The sequence below is a fragment of the Phycodurus eques genome, chromosome 22 (assembly GCF_024500275.1).
Source record: "Phycodurus eques isolate BA_2022a chromosome 22, UOR_Pequ_1.1, whole genome shotgun sequence".
Classification (NCBI taxonomy): Eukaryota; Metazoa; Chordata; class Actinopteri; order Syngnathiformes; family Syngnathidae; genus Phycodurus; species Phycodurus eques.
The window spans coordinates 4,613,513-4,636,699 of NC_084546.1; the positions used below are offsets into that span (position 1 = coordinate 4,613,513).

The following is a 23,187-nucleotide window of genomic DNA, read 5'->3' on the forward strand; positions in this document are numbered from 1 at the left end:
GGTAATCAATTCGACATTTTACAGGCCAAGAGGCACATGAAAAAGGTTCTTGGGATGACCACTTTCTTTAACTCTTATAAACGGCACATTATCATCGACGACACGAAAAAAAATCCTATATTTGAACTTTTTTGTCTACTTACATCAGTAAGTGGCACGGCAATTAGCTATTACAACTAGTATACTATTTTATTGACAAGACCCCCCCCCCCTTTCTTCACTCTCTGCTCACCATGCATACCACAACCTGCCCTTTACGTTCCAGCATTCTTACGAACCTCCTCGTTCCCAAAGTCAGCCCTACTTTCGGACTATCTTTTCGGTTTAGAATGTTCTGTGTTGCCTTAAATAGATACATAAAGGCTACAAGTAAAACTTGTAACGAGTTGTACGATTTGAGATTTTTCTATTCTCCTAACGCAATTTTTTTTTGTTGCCATCAATCCCGTGCTCGGGTGAGTGACAGCGCGGCTCGTGCGCTCAACTTGGCAGCACCCAAGTTACTTTCATCCAGCGGGGGGGGGGGGGGAGAACACGCTGGTTAATCAAAGCCCATCATTTCCATAATTCATGGATGCCCATCTGTTTGCCACTTCCTCGCCTGCCCAGTGCAGAATAAACACATTCAGGAGAGGTGGCCAAGGGGTTATTTAATGACAGTGTCAGCTAGGCCATGCCCACACACACACACACACACGCCACAGTTGTCCATCTTCATTGTAAACAGTAATCCAATCCATCTAATGATGCGATATTTGCCTCATACGTGAGAAATGACTAATTGATTTTATGGGTTTCTATGTGTTGACATCCTAGTTGACTCCATATTCATCACATTTAGAAGATGTCAAAGCTTACGTATCTCACTTTCACGACACCTGGCTTGGATTTATATGGAACATCGTTGCCTTATTGAAAGGACAATGCTCCCGCATTAAGCTTTTTTTTTTTTTTTTTTGCCACATATCAGGTTTTCAGGGGTTAAATGGTCACAGATGTAATCCGAGCCCCTCTGACCTCTGATAAAAGTATCAAATAAAGTAGCGCTATAACAGCTAGGCCGGTGTGATGGGCAAGGTTTTGTTGCACAAGTCCCAAATTGAGTCAACTTTTGTTTGCGTTCTTGTCTGAGAACAGGTGTGCACTCGGAGACACATTAAAAATTAAGTTGTTTTCATCCTTTGTCCGCCAGATGAGGGTTTCTGCTGCTTTCGCCTCATCTGGTCTGGTCAACAAAAAGGTTACCTCATGTGTCAAGACACTTTCTACACCCCAAAAACTTTCCTGAGAAGGCGTATGACATTATATATATACCTTATGCTTGTGTAGCTCAGTCAATATCACCTCAATTGTGTAGTATTTGCACATTTTATTTAAAATCAACAGATGGCACAACAGAACTCCATAACAGGCAACATTTGTACATGTGGAAAAACATATCCAGCCTTGCTGCGGCTTCATTTTTTTGAATCACCCTTCAAAGCAATTTTTGTGTGTGTGTGTGTGTGTGCATATTATGGGTTCTATTCAATGCACACTTTCCAAGTAGTGCATCTTAAAATGTTATTTACATTTTCTTCACGGTAAGGCATGCCAATATTCTCTTATTAGTAAGTTACAGTGCTCCAGTCAGTCACTACTATAACGACGACACTATAGTGGATTTCTTCACTGTTGTTTGAATCAAATGGATGCTGTCCAGGGTGTATAAAAAATACATTCATCTAACCTTTTTATTTCATGTTTTGTCACACTAGCTTTGGTTCATAGTAGACATCTTTTGTTTGGATAAAAACACTACAGAGTCCCTGCTTTAGTCAACACAACAGACACGTTAGGATGCAGTTTAATGCTAGTTATTTCAAAGTGAATGGAGTGTGATTATTCAAAAACGTCAGTCTGCATAATCTTGGTTTTGCTACCACCTCGTGGCCAATCTGGGATGTTCAAGCCTATAGGCTTGAAATGTCCTCTCGTTTCGGAACTAAAGGATAAAGTGTTAAGAATGGAACAAAAAGCAGATATTAATGGCTCTCGGAAATTATAAAGCTAACTTGAGTGACGCTAAATCTTTGATGCACAACAGAACTTAAACAGTTTCCCGGTTTCCTTCATTTTTCTTCAAACTTCAAATCAATACAAAATAAAACTGACGGCTAAGAATTTCCCTGAATTGTGGCGAAACCCATTTTTTCCTCAAGTAAAAAACGATGCGGCTCTACCTACTGTGAGTTCACTTGATGTGCGCTTTCAGCACATCAGAGTAAGGCAATCAAATATTATGGTTGTGCATGATCGTGCATGTGTGCATTGCTGACATCCTGATAAGATTCTCTGCTATTGATGTTATTTTAGCATTCCAATACAAAAAAAAACATTCCTGTAGTCAACAAAAATACATCTGCTGGCCTGACTTGTCTTCTTTTATATATACAGCATTTGAACAGATATGAAAAGTTGCAAATGCACTGCGTATTGACATCATTTGAAGTCCTAAAGGTAGCTCAGAAAAGATGGGACTCCAGTTCCACTCAGGTTCAATTACTTGCACGAGAGTTTGGGTGACATCAGCCTAACTTACCATCAAAATATCGTCTAACGGTTACCGCTTTTCAAACGTAGATGCCTTCTGGGTTGAGTCCGGAGGATGTGGTGCTCTGCAGGGAGCGCAGGTCGCTGGGCAGGAGGCGTCTCAGAGAGGCGCAATCCTCGTCTGTGGCAAGCAAATATAAGAATGGTGAGTATTTCAATGAGCGCCTGAGAAAGGCTGAGGGGGTGATGTGTAATTCAGTTGGTATAATAGGGTTACACACATAAGCTTTTAAGCACCAAACAGTTGCCACATTGAATTCAAATCTACCTTTTTATACTGTGTATGACCACAGAGTGGCACTGTGCACACAGATGTGCAGGAATCTCCAGCTTAGCTAGGAAAATTGTGATATCGTTATGGCAGTTCTTCTCAAACTTTTTACACCAAAAAAAAAAAAAAAAAGTACTTAGTTCCCAAAGTACCACCATCATCCAAATACAAAATAAAATCGCATAGAAGGAAGTGTTCATCAAAAACAAGACAGAGGGTTTACTCCTAAAAAGTACACCCCTCTATTCAATAGCATGAGATAATGTTTCAAAACTTTTGACCAGTTGTATATTTAATATTACTGTAAGCCTCCGTAACATCATGCCAAAGTTACACATTACATTACACTGTGCTTAAATATAGGGGGAAAATAATGATTCAATTGAAATGTATTGTCTAAACAAGATATTGCAAATGTATTGGACTAAAGGGTTAAATACAACTGAACTGTACTTTGGCGGTGATTCTTTCACATATCACTACAGGCAGACCACGTACCACAATTAAGAGAATTAAGCCACACTAGTACAACGACTGTGCCTTACTAGTAACGTTTTAGTAATAGTAATTTAGTAGTTGACATATTCAGTGATGGTTTCTGGCATGTGCATTATGAGCGGCCAACACTCCCCAAAACTAAATAAATAAATAATTTTTGAAACGTTGCGATGTAGAATGTCTTTGTATTGCGTAATGGCGTTATTGGTGTTTGTATGGGGGATTTGCGCCGACTTGTGGAATTGCTATCCGTAGAAGAGATGCAGGGTGGGAAGCAGAAATAAATCAATATAACGGGGGAGCAGATATACAAGGACATCATAGACTGTGAAATAATCTAATTCTTAACAAGCAAGCAAGTTGAGAAACAAAGCCGTAAGATATTTTCATTTTTGCAATGCAAGATTTGTGTTTTGTAAATTCACTGTTTTCTTATTTCTAATTATTCTATTCACTCTTGTTGCATGTGTGTTTACATACCATTGTTGTTGTCGTCGTCATCGTCGTCGTCGTCGTCCCCCGCAGGTTGCTGAGCTGGCAGCACGGTCACCTTGGTGCCCGTCTGCTGAATGAACTGCTGCAGGTTGACCTGGCGAAGCTCTTTGGTCAGCTGCTCCAGCTCCTGCTCCTTCTCCTAGGTGGAAAAAAAGCCCATCTCAAGACATCATAGTAGGCTTTCTAGAAGACATAGCCTAGTTAAAAAAAAAAAAGTTAGCTATGCAAGTGCAGTCAAGGGATTGGAGACTTCTTGGGGCCTCTAATAAGGCAAAGAATGCTCTAATATCCCCCTTCCCCTTTCTCATTATGACCTCACACCCAGGGGGAAATTGTGTATACATTTGACGCTTTGAATCAAGTGCAGCAAAGGATCCTTCGGAGCCTTCCTGCAAAGTAGAGATTGAACTCGTCTTCCCTGTCCGCGACCTAATGAGCTTAGATTTGCACGGTTCCACTCGAGCGCGGAAGGATGGAATTTGCAAACCCCCGCGAGCATCTTCCTCCAACATTCGGTTTTGTGCTGGATGTGAAAAATGCTTCACAGTTGTTTGGGACACGGACCTGTAGTCTCTTGCCGGACTGGCCGAGCGAGCGTTCCAATGCCCTGCAACTGCTCTCCAGGCGATCCGTGTGGTGGCTCTGCATGCCCAGCTCGGTTGTCACCTTCTCCAGCTGGGCCTCCACCTGACACCAAACCAATAAAAAAACAAAACAAAACATTTAATCCCCCACAATTTTGGATTAGCACCAAATCGTACAGTCAACCCTGAATATGTATGAGTTTTGTGAATATTTGTGTATTATCTGTCTACATAATTGAGTGACATCTCATAACAAACCAATGTACCACGGCATTTGTTTCAATCTGTCTATGCATGCATTTGGCAATGTTTTGCAGTCCAAAATGAACCGACGTTACCTCCTCCTCATTGATCATGTGATACAGCTGGTCGTCCTGCAGCAGACGTTCTTGCTCCAGGCCACTTTCCATGCTCTAAAACACAGAAAGCAGTCATTGTTTTGACTTGAAAAACATACCAGATTTTCCACTGCGGGCGCTCAATAAAACAACCTGAATGCGTGCTAAGTATTCCGAAAGCTTGGCCTCGCAGTCGCGTACGCGGGCCTGCAGCTCAGCCAGCTGTTGCCGGAGTTGCCGCTCGCTCTCCTGCTCGATGTGCAGCTCGTTCTGCCAGAACTCCTCCTCGTCCATCTCGGCATCGTTCCTCCTCGCCTGCTGTTCCAACACCAGCAGCTCCTCTTCTAGGCATCCTTCCTGGTGGGCGGAAAATTGATTCAACTTAAAAAACGATGGCGTATAATATTATTAACGACATACAGGGTTTAGTTGGTTGCCAGGCAACACGGGCCGCTGATGAGGATCCCCACTCACCTCGCCGGCCTCCTCCCATTCCCGCAGTTCGGCCTCGCAGCCCAGCAGGCGGCTTTCCAGGACTTGCAGTTTGTCTCTCTGCAGCTGCACCAGTCGGCCCAGCTCTCGGGCCGGACTCCCCGAAGCCGAGGACCCCCCGCTGCCGCCCCCGACGACCCGGCTCAGGTTCAAGCTCACGCCGCGCTGCTGGGCGAGCTTGGCTGCTTAAACACACAGGTGGCAAAATAGTGGGTTGAAATGTCATCAACACAACTAACAGACAAACAGTCGACAACTACATGTTACTAGTGCGGCAAAACTGTGCCCTTGACAAACTAGTACCATTGTAGGAGCCCTATTCAGTGGCAGTTTCTGGCATGTGCATTATGTGGGGCCGCACATGGAGGCATTGCAGAAATGTTATACAATAGTAGAAGGCAGTTATTTTTTTTACTAGTAAGACAGTTGTTCGAATAGTACGCCCTAGTTGTTCTCCTAGTGTACTGAATTGTCTTATTTTGTTTTAAGACAACTTTGCCATACTAGTAGGACAGATACATGTTATCAGTGGAGGCAAAACTGGACTAGTTGACATCTGCACACTAGTACTACTAGTCAAGTGCTAGATGTTAACAAGTAGAATTGTATAATATCACTAGTAGCAAGGAGTGGTCAACGAGTTTTGCATCACCAGTAACGGAGTTGTCCAACTAGTGTGCAGAAATGTCCTACAGAAGTATGTCGATGGCCACAAATATATACTACTATGACGTTCCGTCAGTTTTGTAAAAGGAGCAATTTACATAAAACTACCGCATTGGTTCACATTAGATGGTTCTGCTGTTCCTAATTAAGCGGATGAGAAAGTAACTCCTTACGCTACCTTCCGTATCTCGGCTTTTTCCGAATATCTCCCGCAGACCTCTCGCTCCTCCGCTGAAGGTCAGAGACTTGCGTTTGGGCTCCCTGCGCTTGAGCGAACGGTCAGCCACCGACGGGCGCAGCTTGGCCAGCGGGGGCAGGCTCTGGCGGTAGAAGGCGCGGTCGGACCCGCGGGCCAGCCCATCCGAGGGGTCTCGTTCGCTGACGGACGGGCCGGTCCGCTGGAGGATGAGCTGCACGTCGCTGGCGTACTGGCCCCACTTGTTGAGCGACACCACGGGGTTCTCGTGGGGGGCCAGGTGGCGCTCCGTCTCCCTCCATTTCTCAATCAAGGTGTACCTGCCTGTGCGGCCTGGGACAAGAAGAATAAGTGTGTCATAACTCAAAACACCCGTATCTCAAATCATCTTTCCCATTGAAATGAATTGAAATGCCATTAATCCATACCACCCCCCCCCCCCTCCATATGTGTATATGTATATATATGTATCCATATGCCTGTGAATATTGTTACATTATCTGTTTACATCTGTTGCTTCAAGGTTTATAACAACGTGAAACAGATGCTATTTGTAAGACAAATGTTTTGCATTGGGTTTTTTTTAGCATTAAGGTAAACTGACCTTTAGCTAAAGCAAAGCTATGTGGTTGTTTTAAATACACAATGTTTAATCTCTTTGTTTTATGTTTAGTTTGAGAGTAGCCTAAACTTCATCTGGGCTTGAGCGCTTGAAGCCACATTTTGGTTAAATTGTTGATATCTGCAAAACTGTTGCTTGTTGTGGGTTAGTGGGTTAACTGCCACTATACAGCTCTCAAATGTTGTTATGTCAAGGCAGTGGGACAGGTACAGTTATTACCAATTCAATTTTCAAAGCGAGTTAAGTGTCAGAGGAGTTCACATTAAAGACCTATGAGGTTTTACTGTAGAAGCTGGTCTTTTAAGTTCTATAGAAAGACAATTGAGCTTTAACTATATATGGTCAAAGCAACCCCCATCTAATGGTGACCTTTGGCACTGTTCAACCCTGTTATTTCTATTTCCACTCACAGGTAATAACTGCACTGTTGAGAACTCTTCAACTCTAATGTTCCCACTTCTTTAAGGTGTAAGGTGGGCTGTATTTCAAAACAATTCTTCACCCACTCCCCCACAGCCGGTGCGGCAATGGAAAAGAGCACTCTTACAGTAAACATTAAGGAAGGGATTTTATAGCGGGCAAAATTCCACCTCAACAAAAACTGGGAACTGGGTTCAATGGTTCACAGCTCTGTGAATTCTGTGTCTGCGCAGATGGAGCGTGGGTGCGAGCAAAAGAGGCACATTCATCACCGCAGACCGCAGGATGCACAAAGGACAGTGAGCGCCATAACTCCTGCTCCACAGTCACCATTCAAGACCTTCAGGAGAACAATATCTTGAGCTGGGAGCTTGTGGGAAAGAGATATAAAATGGGACTCTTGGTGCATTTCAGGGCTGAATTCAGGGATGGAGTGTACAATTGTGACAATTTCTCAGCAAATTATGAACTCTGCAGGATGACACATATTGAGGAAATTTTGTATTAGGGCAGTACCCTGTCAAATCCAGCAAAAGGTGCTACTTTACGGATTGGTGATTCAATTGTAAATTTGATGTTTACAAAATAACACGTAATCCTAAATCAGCATTTTTGGGAGTGACTTCGTCAATGTGTGCATGCTATGCTATGAACTCTGCCTAGCAACAAGTGTCTATTGACAAGAATCAGTTTAATTCAGGGACTTACCGATGGCTTGAGCAAGCGCGATGACCACTTCCTGACAAGTGGTGAACTCGGTAACGCCACACACGATGCGCTGCACGCCGTCCACCCACACTTTCAGCTCCATGGCCTTCATCCAGACGCCCTCATTCCTCCACACCATAAGAGGGTGCTAAAGGGTTCAATGGCCATCCTAACAAGGAGAACAGCGATAACAGCATTGCTTTGGTGGAATCAGGTTGCCAAACAAACAATTAGAAGTGAGTTTATGAACTTCATTTAGACAAAAGTAGTCCTTTGTCGGCAATAAATTTGAGGGGGGGGGGGGGGGGTTGTCATCAATTGTTTGAGGATTTTCGCTATTCAAAGCCGGGCTCGAGCCCTATCCCCCACTAATAATGGGGTTCAGTGTATTTGATAGCTGCAACCATAAGTAAGACACATTCGTTCTACTTGTTCACTGAATTGTCTCACTTATTTTGTTGTTAGACAACGTGTAAAATTCGACCATATTCTACTAGTTAACATCTAGCGCATCACTACTAGTAGCGCAAAGATGTCAACTAATGCACAGATTTGCCTGAGCAGTGACATTTTTTTTTTTTTTGGTCCTACTAGTATGCCAAAGAGCGTACTAGTACACGGACCTCAAGCTGGATATTAAATATTTCGAATAAATGCTCATATGGCTTTTCAGACAAAAGGCCTCCCCCGCTTCTAGTTTGATTTCCATGCGGCAAAGCTAACAGCAGTTGCATGCACGCAGCTGGAAAGCTATTTCAAAAAGCTGACACAAGCACCTCGGCGGACTCATTATCAACCTGGCAGAGGCTGCACCCAACGGCGAGCCAGAGCGGCCGCACGGACCGCAGCAGAAGGCGCCGGTGCTTAGCGCTCGGGCCTTATTTTGTGCGCGCAAATCTCTCAGTGTGGGTCTCTCCATTTAAATGACGGGCTAGCGAGGAGTGTATTACAATAGGCACATTTGGCATCTGGCCGGGGAGCATTTGGCTGGGGAGCATTTAGCGGACGATGTGATGATGTGTCGCAGTTTCACGAGAGCGATTTGAAACGTCGGAGCAGAGTGTTTATTCGGCGGTGAATGGATCCACACATCACACCGTGGTTCTGTACAACAAGGAAGAATACCTTGACAGGCATCACTCACGAACATGTATTGTATGTACATACACACACTTAGCTGGGCATATCTGTGAGAAATCATACTCAAGTCTCGGGCTCAGCAGTGATGGGACATTGCGATTTCCTTGGAATAGTGTACAAGTAATCATGGGGCTATTGGTGATACGGCTGTTATTATGCCCAATGCGCTCTTTTGACTGGATTTATGTTGATAGTGATGTTTCCAACCTTTTTAAATCAGTTGATAATTAACGTGAGAAATCATGAACATGATCAGCATTTTCACTTTTAATAATATAATTAAAGGTCATTTGAGCCAATTTGTTTTTGCAGAAGTGTGTATCAAACTGGGAGCCCTTCGCATTTAACAGTACCCAAGAAGTAACTCTCACTTTCAAAAAGGCTGGTGATCCCTGGAAATTGTGACTCACAACGTTGTCTATACCACTGACTTTGGGAGTTTTTCTAATAGGTAGTCATTTAAATGTGATTATTATTGTAGTGGGGTCAAGTGCATTTCAGCAGCACACAGACGTTTTAAGTAAGTAAATGAGAAAAATGTTATTTTTAAAGCTGACTTGAGTGGGATTCTAGTGTTTTGTAACACGCAAAACGGCCAGTATATAGATTGGAGCCATTCGATTCAACCAAATCAAACTGTTTGAAAGTCTGATCAAAGTTAAGATTTCTTGGCACTTTTTCTCAGTCGTTTATTGAAATTTGCTTTCATTAAACATAGAGCTTGGCCTGAAGAGCATTGGAAGAAACCAGCTGTTCAGGGGCAGCTGCTGTTCTTTTTCATCCTTGTGATGAAAAGGCACTTTTCTACCAACTAAATGAAAAACACAGCACTAACTTAAGACTCCCTAATCAAATTTGCTGCGCGACATCACGAGCACTCCAGTGTGCTTCCTTGTGGAAACAACCTTTGATTTTCTTCACTTGTGAATAACTACACTTGCGCGCCCTTAAAATCACTTTGATGCCAGCCAATGGCAGCCGACGGATAAATAAATCATCCCAGACGTGGTAGTGAGTAAACAGCGAGTGCCTATTTTGGTGCAGCTTGCTTGTAAATCTATACACCCACATTTAGACGCCGCTATACGTCTTGTAGCCTCAGAAGCTTCCGGAATTCTCATTCCTCACAGGAAATAAGAAATCTGATGAAAGGGTGTGCACACTAGCTGCATTCTTGAGCAGCTCAAAATCTTCAAAATAGATTCAATTCTCAAAGTATTTATGTTCCTATATGGGCGTTTGCATTATGAAGACTGGCCACAACATTAGGTGAAACCTGCACAATGATACAATTCCCATCAGCAGCTAAAACAGCCTTAACTTGCACTGTTGGCCCATTTAAAAGCAAAATAAATAAACTCTACACAGCGTGTGCAGCATCTCCTTTATGATGTGACATTTCCACAGGCTTTTCTTTTCCTTCTATAATAATGTCAGCCATACTAAGTGCGACATTTATGGCTGCCAGGTCAGCACGGACGGCCAGTGTTTGGACACAATAGAACGAGCACAAACTGCAACGCAGACAAAAAAAAAAAAGCTACAAAATAGACAGCTGGATTCACAATACAGTACTTGGACATGTGCGCCGCCTGCGCGGTGAACTGAGCTAAACTTAGCTAAAACTTCACTCTCTTCGAGCGTCATTCTCGGGATGCCACAGGAAAGCGCAGCGAGGGAGGGAACACTGTGGTTACACTGCAAACGCTTGTGAAGTAATCAAGAAAAAAAGAGGAGCAATTCCCTTAAAATCATATCATGGAATATTAAAGTGACAGTGAAAATCACGCACAAACAGATGATGTCATCATTTTTTAAAGGACGACTTCACTCAAAACAAGCGACGTGCCGACAAGAGAGACCGCTGTGTGTGTGTGTGTGTGTGTGTCCACATGGCTAGCTGACGGCCTGACTGAATGCAAACAATTCATCACCATGGCGACGCAGCCCGCTGGCCTTTTGTGCCGAGCCTCGCTCGCGCAGCACAGATGACTGCATTGATCGGGGAAAAGTTGAGCAGAAAAAATTAAGAAGGTAACCAGCGCTTTCCTGTCACTGACTCTATCGAAATGCAGACGACATTATAAAGTAATCGATGTCTTCATCGCATCTCAGATGAATTACTGTAATGTACTTCACTTTGTGGAGTCAACCAGTCCAAAAATCCCACCACTCGCCTCGCATCCGGAACATAACTCCTATTCTGTATTCAATTGTCATATATTGTCTGTTCGACTTCTATCTACGTATAGCACTTTGTTACAACCAAGGTTTTTTTTTTTTTTTTTTTTTTGTTATCATCAAAAATGTGGTGAAACAGGATAGAGTTGCGTGTAAAGTGAAGATAAACAATTTTTAATACACATACCTGAATCTGTGAAGCGTGGAGAACAACAGTGTCACACAACCACAAGCACTATAAGTAAATGTGCTGTTTTTGACATTGAAATAAAGCTATATCTTTGTACTCTTTCATGGCTATGATGTTAACAGAAACTTGTGTCTTTTATATGTTTTCAGAGAGTTTAGCAAATACACAAAGGATGCAATCAGACTGCTATATGCTTGCACGCTAGCTTCATTGCCAGTCAGGCGAGATCACGCAACACTTGTCCTCGGGGAGACGCATTTTGGCCACGCTAGCAGTATAGGAGGACAGCAGCATAACAAGGAGCGTTCATGTCAGCAGTTGCTTTAATACAAAAAAGTAAATTAGATTAGATTGACCCGTGTCCCCCGGACAAGATATCAATTAGTTTGATGGAGGCACTCGGGCCGCCAGTGAAGTAATACGCTGGTGACCTTGTCATTTTAGTTGGCACACATGGGCTTCAGGTTTATTTCCCACTGTCCCATCTGACAGATATGATACACAGTAGAAAAACATGTGGCCTAGCACACAAAGCTCAGTTTAAAAACATCCAATGAGGACTTTCGCATTAATTTTAAGCATGGACAGTTAGTAGAACTCATCAAACCTTAATTGCCATTTTTAGCACATGTTGAGGTCTGAAGTACATGCTACAAATAAGCCTTCGTTAAGTGCACAAAAAATATCTGTGGTTCACTTGTGTTGCGCCATGCGAGGGTCAAAATATTAGAAATTGCTCTCAGTAATCTCCGTGTAATATCAGACACCCACAAACATGGCAAATTTCCAGTATTGGCAAATTATCAAAAGTGAACATGACTGTCTTTGTGTTAGGCTGCATGTTTTAGTGCATCTTTACATATTGATACGGACTGGTGTTGATACTGTCTGTACTCATACTCGAAAAAATGATTCCATACTTGGACACCGATACTACTTTACCGGCATGACATATAAGCTGTGTGTTGATACTTTAAGGTAAATACAGAAGTCAGTACTTTTTAGCCGGCCGCAAATTATGTTCTGGTCTGATACTGTGATTGAGTATCACTTCAGTTGTCCTGTCACAGTTTTATTTTATAACTTGTGGTATTCTCATGAATCAGCACTTTATTTTGCAGTTAACAAACAGAGGCAACCTGGCCTCCATACTCCTCCTTGTACATCCACCGGACTCTATGTTCTTCTTACGTGTCATCAAGACGTATTGGCATTATCAAGTATTGATACTTGGCATCGGCCTATACTAGTACTTGTACTCGGTGTAAAGAAAGGTTCTATGGGTGCATTCCTACCTATGGAGACAGTATTTTGACCACGTTGACACTAAACGACACCTCGCAGTCTCGTAAATTCAAACTAATCAGCTTGGTGGAGACAATAAGCCTGTAAGACTCTGAGCTCAACTCAGTGGGAGGGGAGTTTCTGCAAAAAGACCCACTCCAACGGGATTAGTTACTCAACAGCACTACAAAGAATTTTTAATGTTAAGTAAGTTCAGGATCGCTAAAGAAATAAAATTTAAAAAAAACAGCCTTCTCGGACGTGAAATTGGATTTTATCATTTCCTAGACTGTCGGCTACAATAAGATAAAACAGTATAACGATCATTTCAAGTGTTTTTAAATGAGTACAAACATGATGCAAGTATATTTACCTGAGGTATTAAGCATTTAGATGCATGTCCTCAACCAAGGACATATTGATGTATGTTATTTTAAAAGGTAAACAAGCACAATAATTTGACTTATTGTGTTTATATCAGTCCAACACAAGCTTGCTGCTGTTCCAAAAGCGGCAATCATTGCACAACCACTCTGTATCATGCCACGTGCATGCCAAGTCAAAGTATTCTGATGATTATTATTAGCATTGAATGCATAAACAAGCAGACATTAGCTAATCAGTCACCATAGGTTGGCTTGACCTCACCAAAACAAAACATACCTTCTCACAGTGTCCTGTTATGCTCACGCATGTTCCCCTCCAAGCAGTTTATTCCCCTATGGATTTAAAAACGGTCCCCTACTCAAGGAAAGGCAGCAGCCTACTTTGCGGGGATAGAGGGATCGATTGGAGGAAGGAGAGGAGGGGGGAGACGGGGAGATGTCGTCTGCTGCGGGCCGATGCGCGTCACGCCGCCGCCGCATGCGCACGTAAACACGGCTCGCTCGCACGCTCCACTCACCGGACATCCGACACGGAGCGTTCAGCATCCGCAGCTCTCTCTCTCTCTCTCTCTCTCACTCCCTCACTTTGCTGGTGTGTGCACACTGGCGAGGGCGGGGGGTGAACGAGGGGGGCTTGTAAACGTGGGAAAAGAACTGGGCCACTGCAAGGCATGACGGACCCGTTAAAGCGACAGCGACTGCCGCACTGGCCGGGACCTTTCAAACCGGAGCTTCTATAATACAGTGGCGACAGATGGCGCAATTTTGCATTTTTATTTTTTGTTTATATTCAATACAGAGCAGTGATTTAATCCATGGTGTTTATGAAGGAGGTGTCTGTCTGACCTCTTTTCGAACAAAATTAAGAGACCACTGCATGACAAATCTTTACTGAGATGCAAGGGAACTGAAGCATGTGTCATTTTCTGCATTCACAACATGGAGTGCTAGTACCACAAGTGGTACACTGGCTCCCTCTCGTGGTAGATTAAAGAATCACACAGCAAGTTCAGTTCAGTTGTATTTTACATTTTTAGGTCGATTTAATCTTTAAGAACAGTTTTTCTTTTTAAACTTTTATTTAGGTAAAGTTTTCATTTAACTTTTAAGGGCAATCAATTTATTTAACTATTTTTTAAAAACGTTTCACTATATTTAAGCGCAGTGTTAATTTTCTTACTGTGCAGTGGCTGACAATAATATTAAATATTTTCCTGTCTCGTTTTTGATGAATACTTGCGCTTATTACACTACGGGATTTTTAATTTTGGTCATGAGTATTTTGTTTTGGGTGGCACTCAGTGAAAAAAGGTTTTGCCTCTTCCCTCAGTGATCGCAAAAGAACTATGCAAAACTTTCTCAACTTTGATTATGCAGCATAAGGGAAAAAAAAAAAAAAAATCCCCAAAGGGAGGAAATTTTCTGCCTTACATTGCAGCTTTAAGTCACACTTCCATTGATGCACCACTCCATAAATATTGAAGACTTGCGAGTCATATCGCGCACGTCTCCAAAACAATTTGCCTCTCGGCGTGTAATTGATGGCTCAGGGATCTCTAACATTTTTTACATTTCTGTGGATGATATGTTTAGACGGATGACGAGCTGAAAACAACTCGTTTTATTTATGTGAGAGGGACTACAAGAGTACTGTAAATCATGCTCAATTTGCTCAAACGTGTTGATCGAAAATGAAGCAGGTTTTCATGTGGTATTTCAATTTTACAGGACAGGAATGAGCTCCGAACTCATATTCCGTAGCTTTAATTTCACTTGCACCCTGATTTCCTTGACATGTTTTCCTCTAAGCTTCTCAAATCAACCTCCCTTGATCCCAGTCTGGTCACGAGTACCTTTAAGTGCACTCGGACTTAAGCGTCAGACCGAAGCATTAAGAAGTTTGAAAAAAAAAGCACTCACTTTGTGGTCTTCGTCCTCCTTCGACCTCGGCACACAGCTGTGTGCGTGACCTGCGAGGTTCTCAGCATACCTTGGATACCCTCAATAGGCGCTTTGGGAGTTGCCTCGCTTGACCCAGGAGATGGCGCTGGGGTGGAAATATAAGCTTGTTACCTTAAAAGAAAAAACTTTTGGAAATAGAAAGGTAATATACGCTTACCTTCGAAAGGAAACCATCACATCATTGTTGTTCCCCCATGATGTAGAAAGGTATTGTATAATAAAACCAAATAAAACTAAAGGCTGTAACCAATTACAACCAAAACATTCATACAAATTCACATTTCTCATTTCTAAATCTCTAAAAAGACTGTCTCAGCAAAATAAAGACCTTAATTTGCTTATGAGCAACACCTAAATGCAAAATTAAAAGGCTTCAACGAGTAAAGTTATCAGGAATCCATTTAAATTACGATATTTATCTTGAATTTTGTGATTTGTTTTTGTACTTTCTCATTGTTTTCCTCTTTGGCTGCTTTGAGCTATCCATCCATGCATTATCTGTAACGCTTTTATCCTCACAAGGGTCGAGCCTATCTCAGCTATCTTCGGGCAGGAGGCAGGGTACACCCTGAACTGGTCGCCAGCCAATCGCAGGGCACATATAAACAAACAACCCTTCGCGCACACATTCACACCTACGGGCAATTTAGAGTCCTCAATCAACCTAGCGTGCATGTTTTTGGGATGTGGGAGGGAACCGGAGTGCCCGGAGAAAACCCACGCAGGCACGGGGAGAACATGCAAACTCCACACAGGCGGGGCCGGGATTTGAACCCCGGTCCTCAGAACTGTGAGGCAGATGTGCTAACCAGTCGCCCACCGTGCCGCGCTATTATTATCTATTATATTATTATTGTCACAGTTAGCCAGGTTAGCTCGCTAAGCTAACTGGAATCGTAACCGCCAAAGTGGCTTTTATCAGGGTCTGTCCTGACAGTAACAGGGTGGTTCTTCACTCCCAAAATTCTTGAGCGCTCGAGTGGGTTCAAAAGACACAGTACCCTGGGAAATACTCATTCCTTCTACCATTTTCCCCGGTGTCTAGACTTCATTAGCAGAGGATGAGCCTCTCCCTCGCAGCGGCCGTGTAAGCTGCACTGACGACAAAGAGGCCTATTGTTCAAAAGGATTTGGGTCTGTGCACAGCTTTTCCCCTCGCACTGGAAATCGCACACACTGCACCAAAATAGCTCTCAAACACACACACATAAAGCGAATTAAGAGATGATTAAAAGTTGACTGGAGTGAGTTCCGCAAATAGAAAGGCTGAGAGTTTAATCAGAGTGTTAAAGCACTTCAAGCGTATGAGGATTCGGGGGAATTTATGCATTATGAGTTGAAGGCCACTTGGGGACACATTAAAGGACGGCAAAATTAGACTTCATTAAAAATGGTGCACTACTGCGCTCTAGAGGATCAAAAACCAATAGCATACCCTAAAATGAGGAAAACAAGACAATATTAACCTTTAGAATGAGTTTTTAAAAATTCATACGTAGCCAAGTGTATATAAATATCTTTTCTTATTAAGTGGCTGAAGGTTTTCCTTGCTTCATTCACTATGATTTATTACTCTTGTTATTAGCTGTCACGTGTGCTTGTTTGTGGGCTTTGGCATTTCAACAACGACATAAGGTTGATGTTTTTGATGAACATCTCAAAACAGTAAAAAAGAGACACCAGCTTGTTTAAAGTTGCACAAGATATTTCTGTAACTGTTTCAGTGTGGTTACTTTTCTGTTGCAGGTGAAAAAACAAGTGCCAGTCATATTTTCTACATGATTATATATATATATATATATATAAAAGCTACAAAAATATGTAAGTCAACTATTGAATAAAATATGAATGCACTTCTATAAAGTTCAGTTGTGAACCAACAACGTGAAATGTTCCACAAAAGTGACATTTGACGTCTTCTAGATGGAGTTTACTGCCTTTGTGGTCCTTGCATTTATAAAATCAGCTTTCCTGAAGCCACACTGTTGAACACAGATCCATAAATTGTAAGTGGATGTCACTGTCACATCGAAAAAAAAACGAATGAGTCGGCCTCCATCATTGCTGACCTTCTTGTATGTCCCATGGAGATCGCTGTGCTTCCACATGGCGTGCAGAAGGAGACATGCTGCTACACCTGCTCTACTTGGGCCGTAACTACAAAAAGATGGATTTTTTTTTTTTAAGAATAAAATGACACATGACGGGCGTACAGGAGCTGCTGACTGACCCGTTGTCCTTCTTGCTGATGTTGCAGATCTTAGGGAGGGCGTCCTGGCTCAACATGGCTCGGACGTTCTGCACATCACTTTGGCTCAGGTTGAAGAGGATGTGACACAGAGACGCCGTCACGTCCGAGGGAAGGTCTCTCCCCGTGTCGTTATTGGGCAGAAGCTCCACTACCTCTGGCAGCACCTGCCTAACTACATGGTGACATATTTGTTGTTGTTTTTTCTTTTTAAAAAAAAGCTTCTAATGGTGATTAATGAGACAACTAACCAATATCGGGGTGCAGCTTGAAGAACCGAGAGAGGTTTTTGATGAGTGACACGGCCGTCCTCTTTACGTCGCGCTCGCCCTCCTGCAACATTTTCCTCACGTGCTGGAGGCCATTTTCCCTGTGGACGATGGTGTAGGCGATGGATTCCGTCACCTGCAAGTAAACAATTTGTTAGGAAAAAACATCTGCATTGATTTCTTACTATACTTTTCAATGCACAAAAGGCAATTCATGGGGATAAACTTTGAGACGAATTCACTTTGTTAATTGTCAGATTTTTCCACAAGAGGGAGCAGAAACATTCTCTTGAAATTTACAGTTGGGAATTAAAGAGTCCAGATGACGTCCGCTAGGCTCTCACCGCTCCGTTCCCTGCCGTGATGTTCTGGAGAGCTCCAATGGCCGCCTCCTGCGTGTGGTGTCGCAAGCTGCGGGCGATGAGCGACAGGTACATACGGATGGTGATGGAGCTCCACAGCCACTCGATGCCGCGGGGGTTGGCCTTCTCCTCAAGCAGCCTGCAGTGATCCTGCTCTTGCTGGGCAGACACGGGATACATTCTCACTTATAAGATTCAGTGGTGGGAAGTACCAAAGTATTACTACAAATATGAAGTCGTTTTTTTTTTTCTATACCTCTTTGGTCTTGGCGCTGCGCTGAGCGAAACATCCGACCGCCTTTGGCTTGGGCGTCACGTGTTCTTGCGATAGCAGGAGATTTGCGGCGTACTTATCGGGCAGCTCCGACTCGATCTGATAGGACAGGTTGTGCAGGATGCACACACAGTTCTCTGTGGACTTTTGGAGATGAAAGCATCGGATTAATGGGAGACGTGAGTGTCGCAAGAGGAAAGAAGGCTTTCAACGCTACCTTGTCGTCAGCCTTGTAGTCGGACACGGTCCGTCGAATGTAGTAGACCAGAGAGTCGATGAGGTTCTCGCACTCCCGCATGGCTTTCCTTCCATCTGGACCAGATGAGCTCAGGTTTCTAAACACAAAAACTTCAAAAAGTGAGTATTTTATTTTTTTTAAACAAACAGCAGCAGATGGCGTTCTAATGTTTGACAGGAGGCTCGTTGTAAAACAGTTCTAAGACCAAGGGATAGGGGTTTTCCAAACTGGAAAAAGCAGAACTTTCAGAGAGAATGTGATAATTCAGTCCTTAACTCTTTTCAGACTTCAGTTTCCACATATTGATGCACAACACTTATTTAAACCACCACCAAATGTAAGGTTTATTACAGTAGTTTTTTGTAATGGTTACTTAACAATAAAAACAATTGTAACACAATTTGCTCAGCGACTGTTTTTCTCAATGTCTTTATGTCTCAAAAGTATTCCCTGTCAATTGACTGTCTGTTGTCGTACTAAAGCATCTCCAACTACTGGAGACAAATTCCTTTTGTGTTTTTTTTTTGGACATACTTGGCAAAATAAAGATGATTCTGATTCTCATTCTGATGTCATTATTATACTGCCACCCGGTGGCCACGGTACACACAACCGAGGAAGCAGCACAACGTCCATTGAATTGGGTTGGCAAGGTCACAGAACAAATTCAACATATTGAGGCACATCTGTAAATTAAAAAAACTTTTGGACCAATTAGTTAAACGGGACAATTTTCCGCACATCTACAGTCATGTGGCGTACCTGAGGCAGCCAGTAGCATTGTAGAAAACCTCATCGTCGGCGAGCAATTCATCTTTGGGATTCTCCCCTTCGGAAACGCCCGAGCTCGGCACCAGTACGGACTGCGTGAGGACTGCCAGGGCCTCTCTGGAGAGGTTTTCCTTCAGGAGGTCATGAGAAGACAGGTTCCACAGGAGGCCTGAGAGGTTAAAGGTCATCAGATAAGGAAACAAATCCTGGTTGCGATGCATAAATGGTGCTTTCTAAGTACAAAACTGACCGGCAAGCTGTCTTCTGGTCTCTGTATCGTGACTGTTCTTCAGCACGCCCAAAATAGTGGCCAGGCCGGCGTGGTCCTTCACCTCCATTTTGTTGTCGCTGCTCTGGTACACCACGTTGCGCAGGGCGGCGGCAGCGACGCGCTGCACCTCGTCCTCGTCGTTGTGGAGCAGCTGCAGCAGCTTTTTGATGCCGCGCATGAAATAAACCTAAAAGAGGACTTTGAATGTAACTCACACACTGGTCACAATATTCGTCATTACACAGTAATCCCCCACATATTCACGGTTCACTCTTCACAAATTCAACTATTGATCTTTTTTGTTTTTTTGTGGAACCTATTTCCAGGTATTTGCTGCTTGGGCTGTTCGTGGAAAGTATGGAGCGTCTTTGCCACCTGTGCATGTACACATGCACAATCGGCACATTTTTTTCTAAATCAAATAATCAGAAAGACATTATTTGTTAGAGTAATGTAACTGTTTGAAGAACATGGGTTGTGGTACAGTTCCGGTTTGAACTGACTAACATTTTAGGGGGAGACGTAAATTACTGGCAGTTTTTCACTGTTCTTGGCAGGGCTCGGCCCCAATTGGTTTGCTGTAAGTCTGTGGCACGCCAAGGAACTTGTTTACCTTTTGCAATATACTGTATATAGCATGTGTGTCAGGCCCATTCCGAGCGCAGGGTCAACAGAAATCTGCGCCACCGTGCACAAATGCAGGGACGTCTGAGCTGTCAGCAATGTGGCCACTTGGTATTTGGTCGTGCACAGTGCCATTAGCGAGGGATTACAAGTATCGGAACACGAGAGGCTCAAACCGTCTTCCTTGCGTCGGCGCTCTTGAAACACTGAGATTGGATGAGCGCGGCGGCGTTGATCAGCGTGTACTCGTTGTCCTGAGACAGCAGGTTGACGGCCCTCTCCAGCGTCATTTCCGGAGATTTCTCGGACCTCCTGGGCAAGACGAAAAATCAGAATCTCCATCCATACAGTAAAATGTGTCAAAAAGAGGTCTTACGGAGTTGAGACATTGTTGGCTTGGATCTGATGAAGCTCAGCCCCCGCTCGCCCCCCCATGTCCGCCTCCAAACTGTTGCCCGATGGCGGGTACGTGTTCAGTCTGAGAAGCCTGTGACTTTTTGACATCCAGGTTACGTCGCGTAACCGGGGGGCGGCGGCCATCCCTTCGCTCTGGTGGAAAGCCGACTCATTCCAGCCTGACTCATTCCACCCGGACTCGTGCCCGCGCTGGCGAAACGAAGCGTCCGACCAAAAGCGGAAGCTCCCGTCGGCGGGCATGGAGGGGTTCGTCCGCACCCAACGCGGGGCCTCGGAGAGGGCGTAGCGCTTCTGCGAGCCCAGCGAGCGGCCGAGCGGGGAGCAGTTCCTGTGGGACACACTGCGAGCGAGCAGGGTGGATGGACCGAAATGGCGGCCGTTGAAGACAAAATGGCGCTGAGCCGTCTCGGGCGTCCCTGCGGGTGAGACCTCCACCCTCCTGGACGGCCTCCGCACACGCTCGGTGTTTGACAGAGAGCAACCAAAGCCATTTACCTGTGAAACAAGGTATCAGTAATCAGCAAGGTATCAGCAAGGTAACAATGTATCAGTATTTAAGGTTCATTATAAGGTATATAGTTAACTTACCATTAATAATGTACAGTTGTCCTTAATTATTTGATGTTTCTGTGCTAACGCGAGTTGAGGAGTATCCTTTAGACAAAGGGCTATGTGCTGCAACTCGTGGGTATTCAGTTCAAATAATACATAACAATTACATAGAATAAAATGCTTAAAATATAAAATATATGAATCAAACATATTGTATCTTTAGCAAATAAATGTTTTATATAAAATATAAAATAAGCAAAACTATCGAGAATCACATGATTACAATAAAAATGACAATATGCATAAATATATAAAAATAATGTAAAATGTTAATGTAAAAACAATACAAAAAGAGATCAAATAAAAATGTATAATATGAATAAATTAATAATAAACAAGATTAATACGAAACAAATAGATACATTAAAATATATATATATATTTAAGTATATAAATAAAAATCAAATAAATATATTTTTTTTAAATAGAAAAATACATTAAGTTAACGGTGTCATAACTGAGAGGCATAAACAGTTCAGCGTACAAACAAATTAGAACCATTTCTCTGCTTGCTTGAATTTGGCAGAGTGAATAAATCACAAAGTAGCTTCAGCATTTTCTTGTTAGTCACGCTTTAATAAATTATGAATGAACATACAGTAAAGTCAAACTTACCGCGGTGTGAGGCCTCAGTCCGTCCGCAGCGTCGAAAATCTTGGCGGCGCTTCTCTGTAAGTGGACACTGCCTGAAACAAGTCGATGAGGTTCAGTGGAGAGTGTTGAGTTGCACGCTGACGTAATCACCTGAACGCATCGCAGACACTTCCTGGGAAGCCGAACCCAAATATACTACAACACAAACGCTCATTTGCATGAATGGGTGACTGAACGATGATGATGACGCTCATCATATTTGGCATCCAATAAGCTCCAGAAGTAGGTCAACCAGTACAAACTATGACCATAATAATTAACATAGTATTAAAACAATAGCTGTGAGAGTGTCAATCAAAAGTGAGCATTGTTGACAAAGCTACTAGCTCTCATTGGTGAACCGAATGTTGTGACTGGTGTGTGTAAGCGCACAATAGGATGACACGATAACTCTGTGACCAGAGTCCAAAGTCTGTTATTGCCTCATCAATAAAAGGTAAATATTTGATACAGTTCAAGCCAATAAACTGCCTCCAAGTTGCTTTTTGGCAGATGAATGAGCTCGCTGAAACCTGTTGGACCACTAAAATACTATGTGACGTGCATTCCACTGCAAAAATCAGTTTTGCATTTTAAGTCAATCAAAGACCTCAATGCAATGAAAGACTACCTCACTAAAATACACCCTTTTATCCAGGTAATATTTACTTTTACGAAAGTTCTCCAGCCCTGAGGGTGTGGCTCTTCGAAGTAAATCTGTATACAGTAGTGTGTGATTAATTGCATTGGGTTTTGGTTAGTTTTGATAGTCTAGTCCTCATTTAAGATTACATGACAACAGCAGCTGAGAGTGAATGCAGTGAAGGTGGAGTTTAACTGACGGCAAAACACAGCAAGCTGTGTACTACTACTACTACTACTAATAATAATAATAATTACAGTATATATGTAAAGTATGTTTAGCTTCGCGGAACAATGCTAAATAATGACACATAAAGAAGAAGTCGTGTTTACCGTTGGACACGCTCCTTTTGGACTTCCGTGCCAACGTGAGCTGAACCTGCTGCTGGACCCGCAGGCTGCGGTCACTGGACGGAAGTCTCGCCGACGACCGAGCGCTGGGCTCGGCCGGCAAGGCCAGCGTGGTGTCGGTGTCCTGCCGGTGGTAGTCCAGCGCCGACTTGAAGAACAACTCCTCCATAGTGGGGCGAGGCTTTTTATTTGTATTTTTCTTTTTCCCCTTTTCACGGCCTCGTCGACATTGTTAACCCGAGTACAACGAACCCGTTCCGGTAGGAAACTTTTTTGTTGTTGTTGTTCTTCTCCTGTTTTGTCCTACTGAAAATCCATCCGTGTGGGCTAGTGACGTCATGCCAGGCGTGGCTAAATTTACCTGAGGTGTCAGGTGACGCCTTTGTGGACGAATTTGAGGTTGTTTTTTTGTATTGTTGTGTTTTTCTTACTAAAACACGCCCAGTCCCA

General features: G+C 43.2%; 2 protein-coding genes across 7 annotated transcripts; both read right to left on the reverse strand.

The window, feature by feature from the left end:
• Positions 1-1,326: 1,326 nt before the first annotated feature.
• Positions 1,327-15,075, reverse strand: rassf8b (Ras association domain family member 8b). Of its 4 annotated transcripts, none has more exons than XM_061667469.1 (9): positions 14,984-15,075; positions 7,883-8,051; positions 6,115-6,465; positions 5,253-5,455; positions 4,932-5,135; positions 4,779-4,853; positions 4,421-4,543; positions 3,842-3,995; positions 1,327-2,713 (listed from the first exon to the last, which is right to left on the reverse strand). In XM_061667469.1, the coding sequence occupies exons 2-9, from the start codon at positions 8,019-8,021 to the stop codon at positions 2,613-2,615; spliced, it is 1,350 nt and encodes a 449-aa protein (XP_061523453.1). In that variant the 5' UTR covers positions 8,022-8,051; positions 14,984-15,075; the 3' UTR covers positions 1,327-2,612. The 4 variants fall into 4 exon arrangements, with proteins under 4 accessions (XP_061523453.1, XP_061523454.1, XP_061523455.1 ...); XM_061667470.1 differs by lacking the exon at positions 14,984-15,075 and adding an exon at positions 13,341-13,643; XM_061667471.1 differs by lacking the exon at positions 14,984-15,075 and adding an exon at positions 11,391-11,477 and having other exon boundaries at positions 5,253-5,452.
• Positions 15,023-23,043, reverse strand: pkp2 (plakophilin 2). 3 transcript variants are annotated; one of them, XM_061667466.1, is made up of 13 exons: positions 22,720-23,043; positions 21,727-21,797; positions 20,459-20,994; positions 20,259-20,394; positions 19,438-19,645; positions 19,179-19,356; positions 18,396-18,513; positions 18,161-18,322; positions 17,887-18,063; positions 17,525-17,678; positions 17,256-17,448; positions 17,095-17,167; positions 15,023-15,110 (listed from the first exon to the last, which is right to left on the reverse strand). In XM_061667466.1, the coding sequence occupies exons 1-13, from the start codon at positions 22,904-22,906 to the stop codon at positions 15,045-15,047; spliced, it is 2,259 nt and encodes a 752-aa protein (XP_061523450.1). In that variant the 5' UTR covers positions 22,907-23,043; the 3' UTR covers positions 15,023-15,044. The 3 variants fall into 3 exon arrangements, with proteins under 3 accessions (XP_061523450.1, XP_061523448.1, XP_061523449.1); XM_061667464.1 differs by having other exon boundaries at positions 17,095-17,182; XM_061667465.1 differs by lacking the exon at positions 15,023-15,110 and adding an exon at positions 15,815-17,007 and having other exon boundaries at positions 17,095-17,182.
• Between the last annotated feature and the right edge of the window lie 144 nt (positions 23,044-23,187).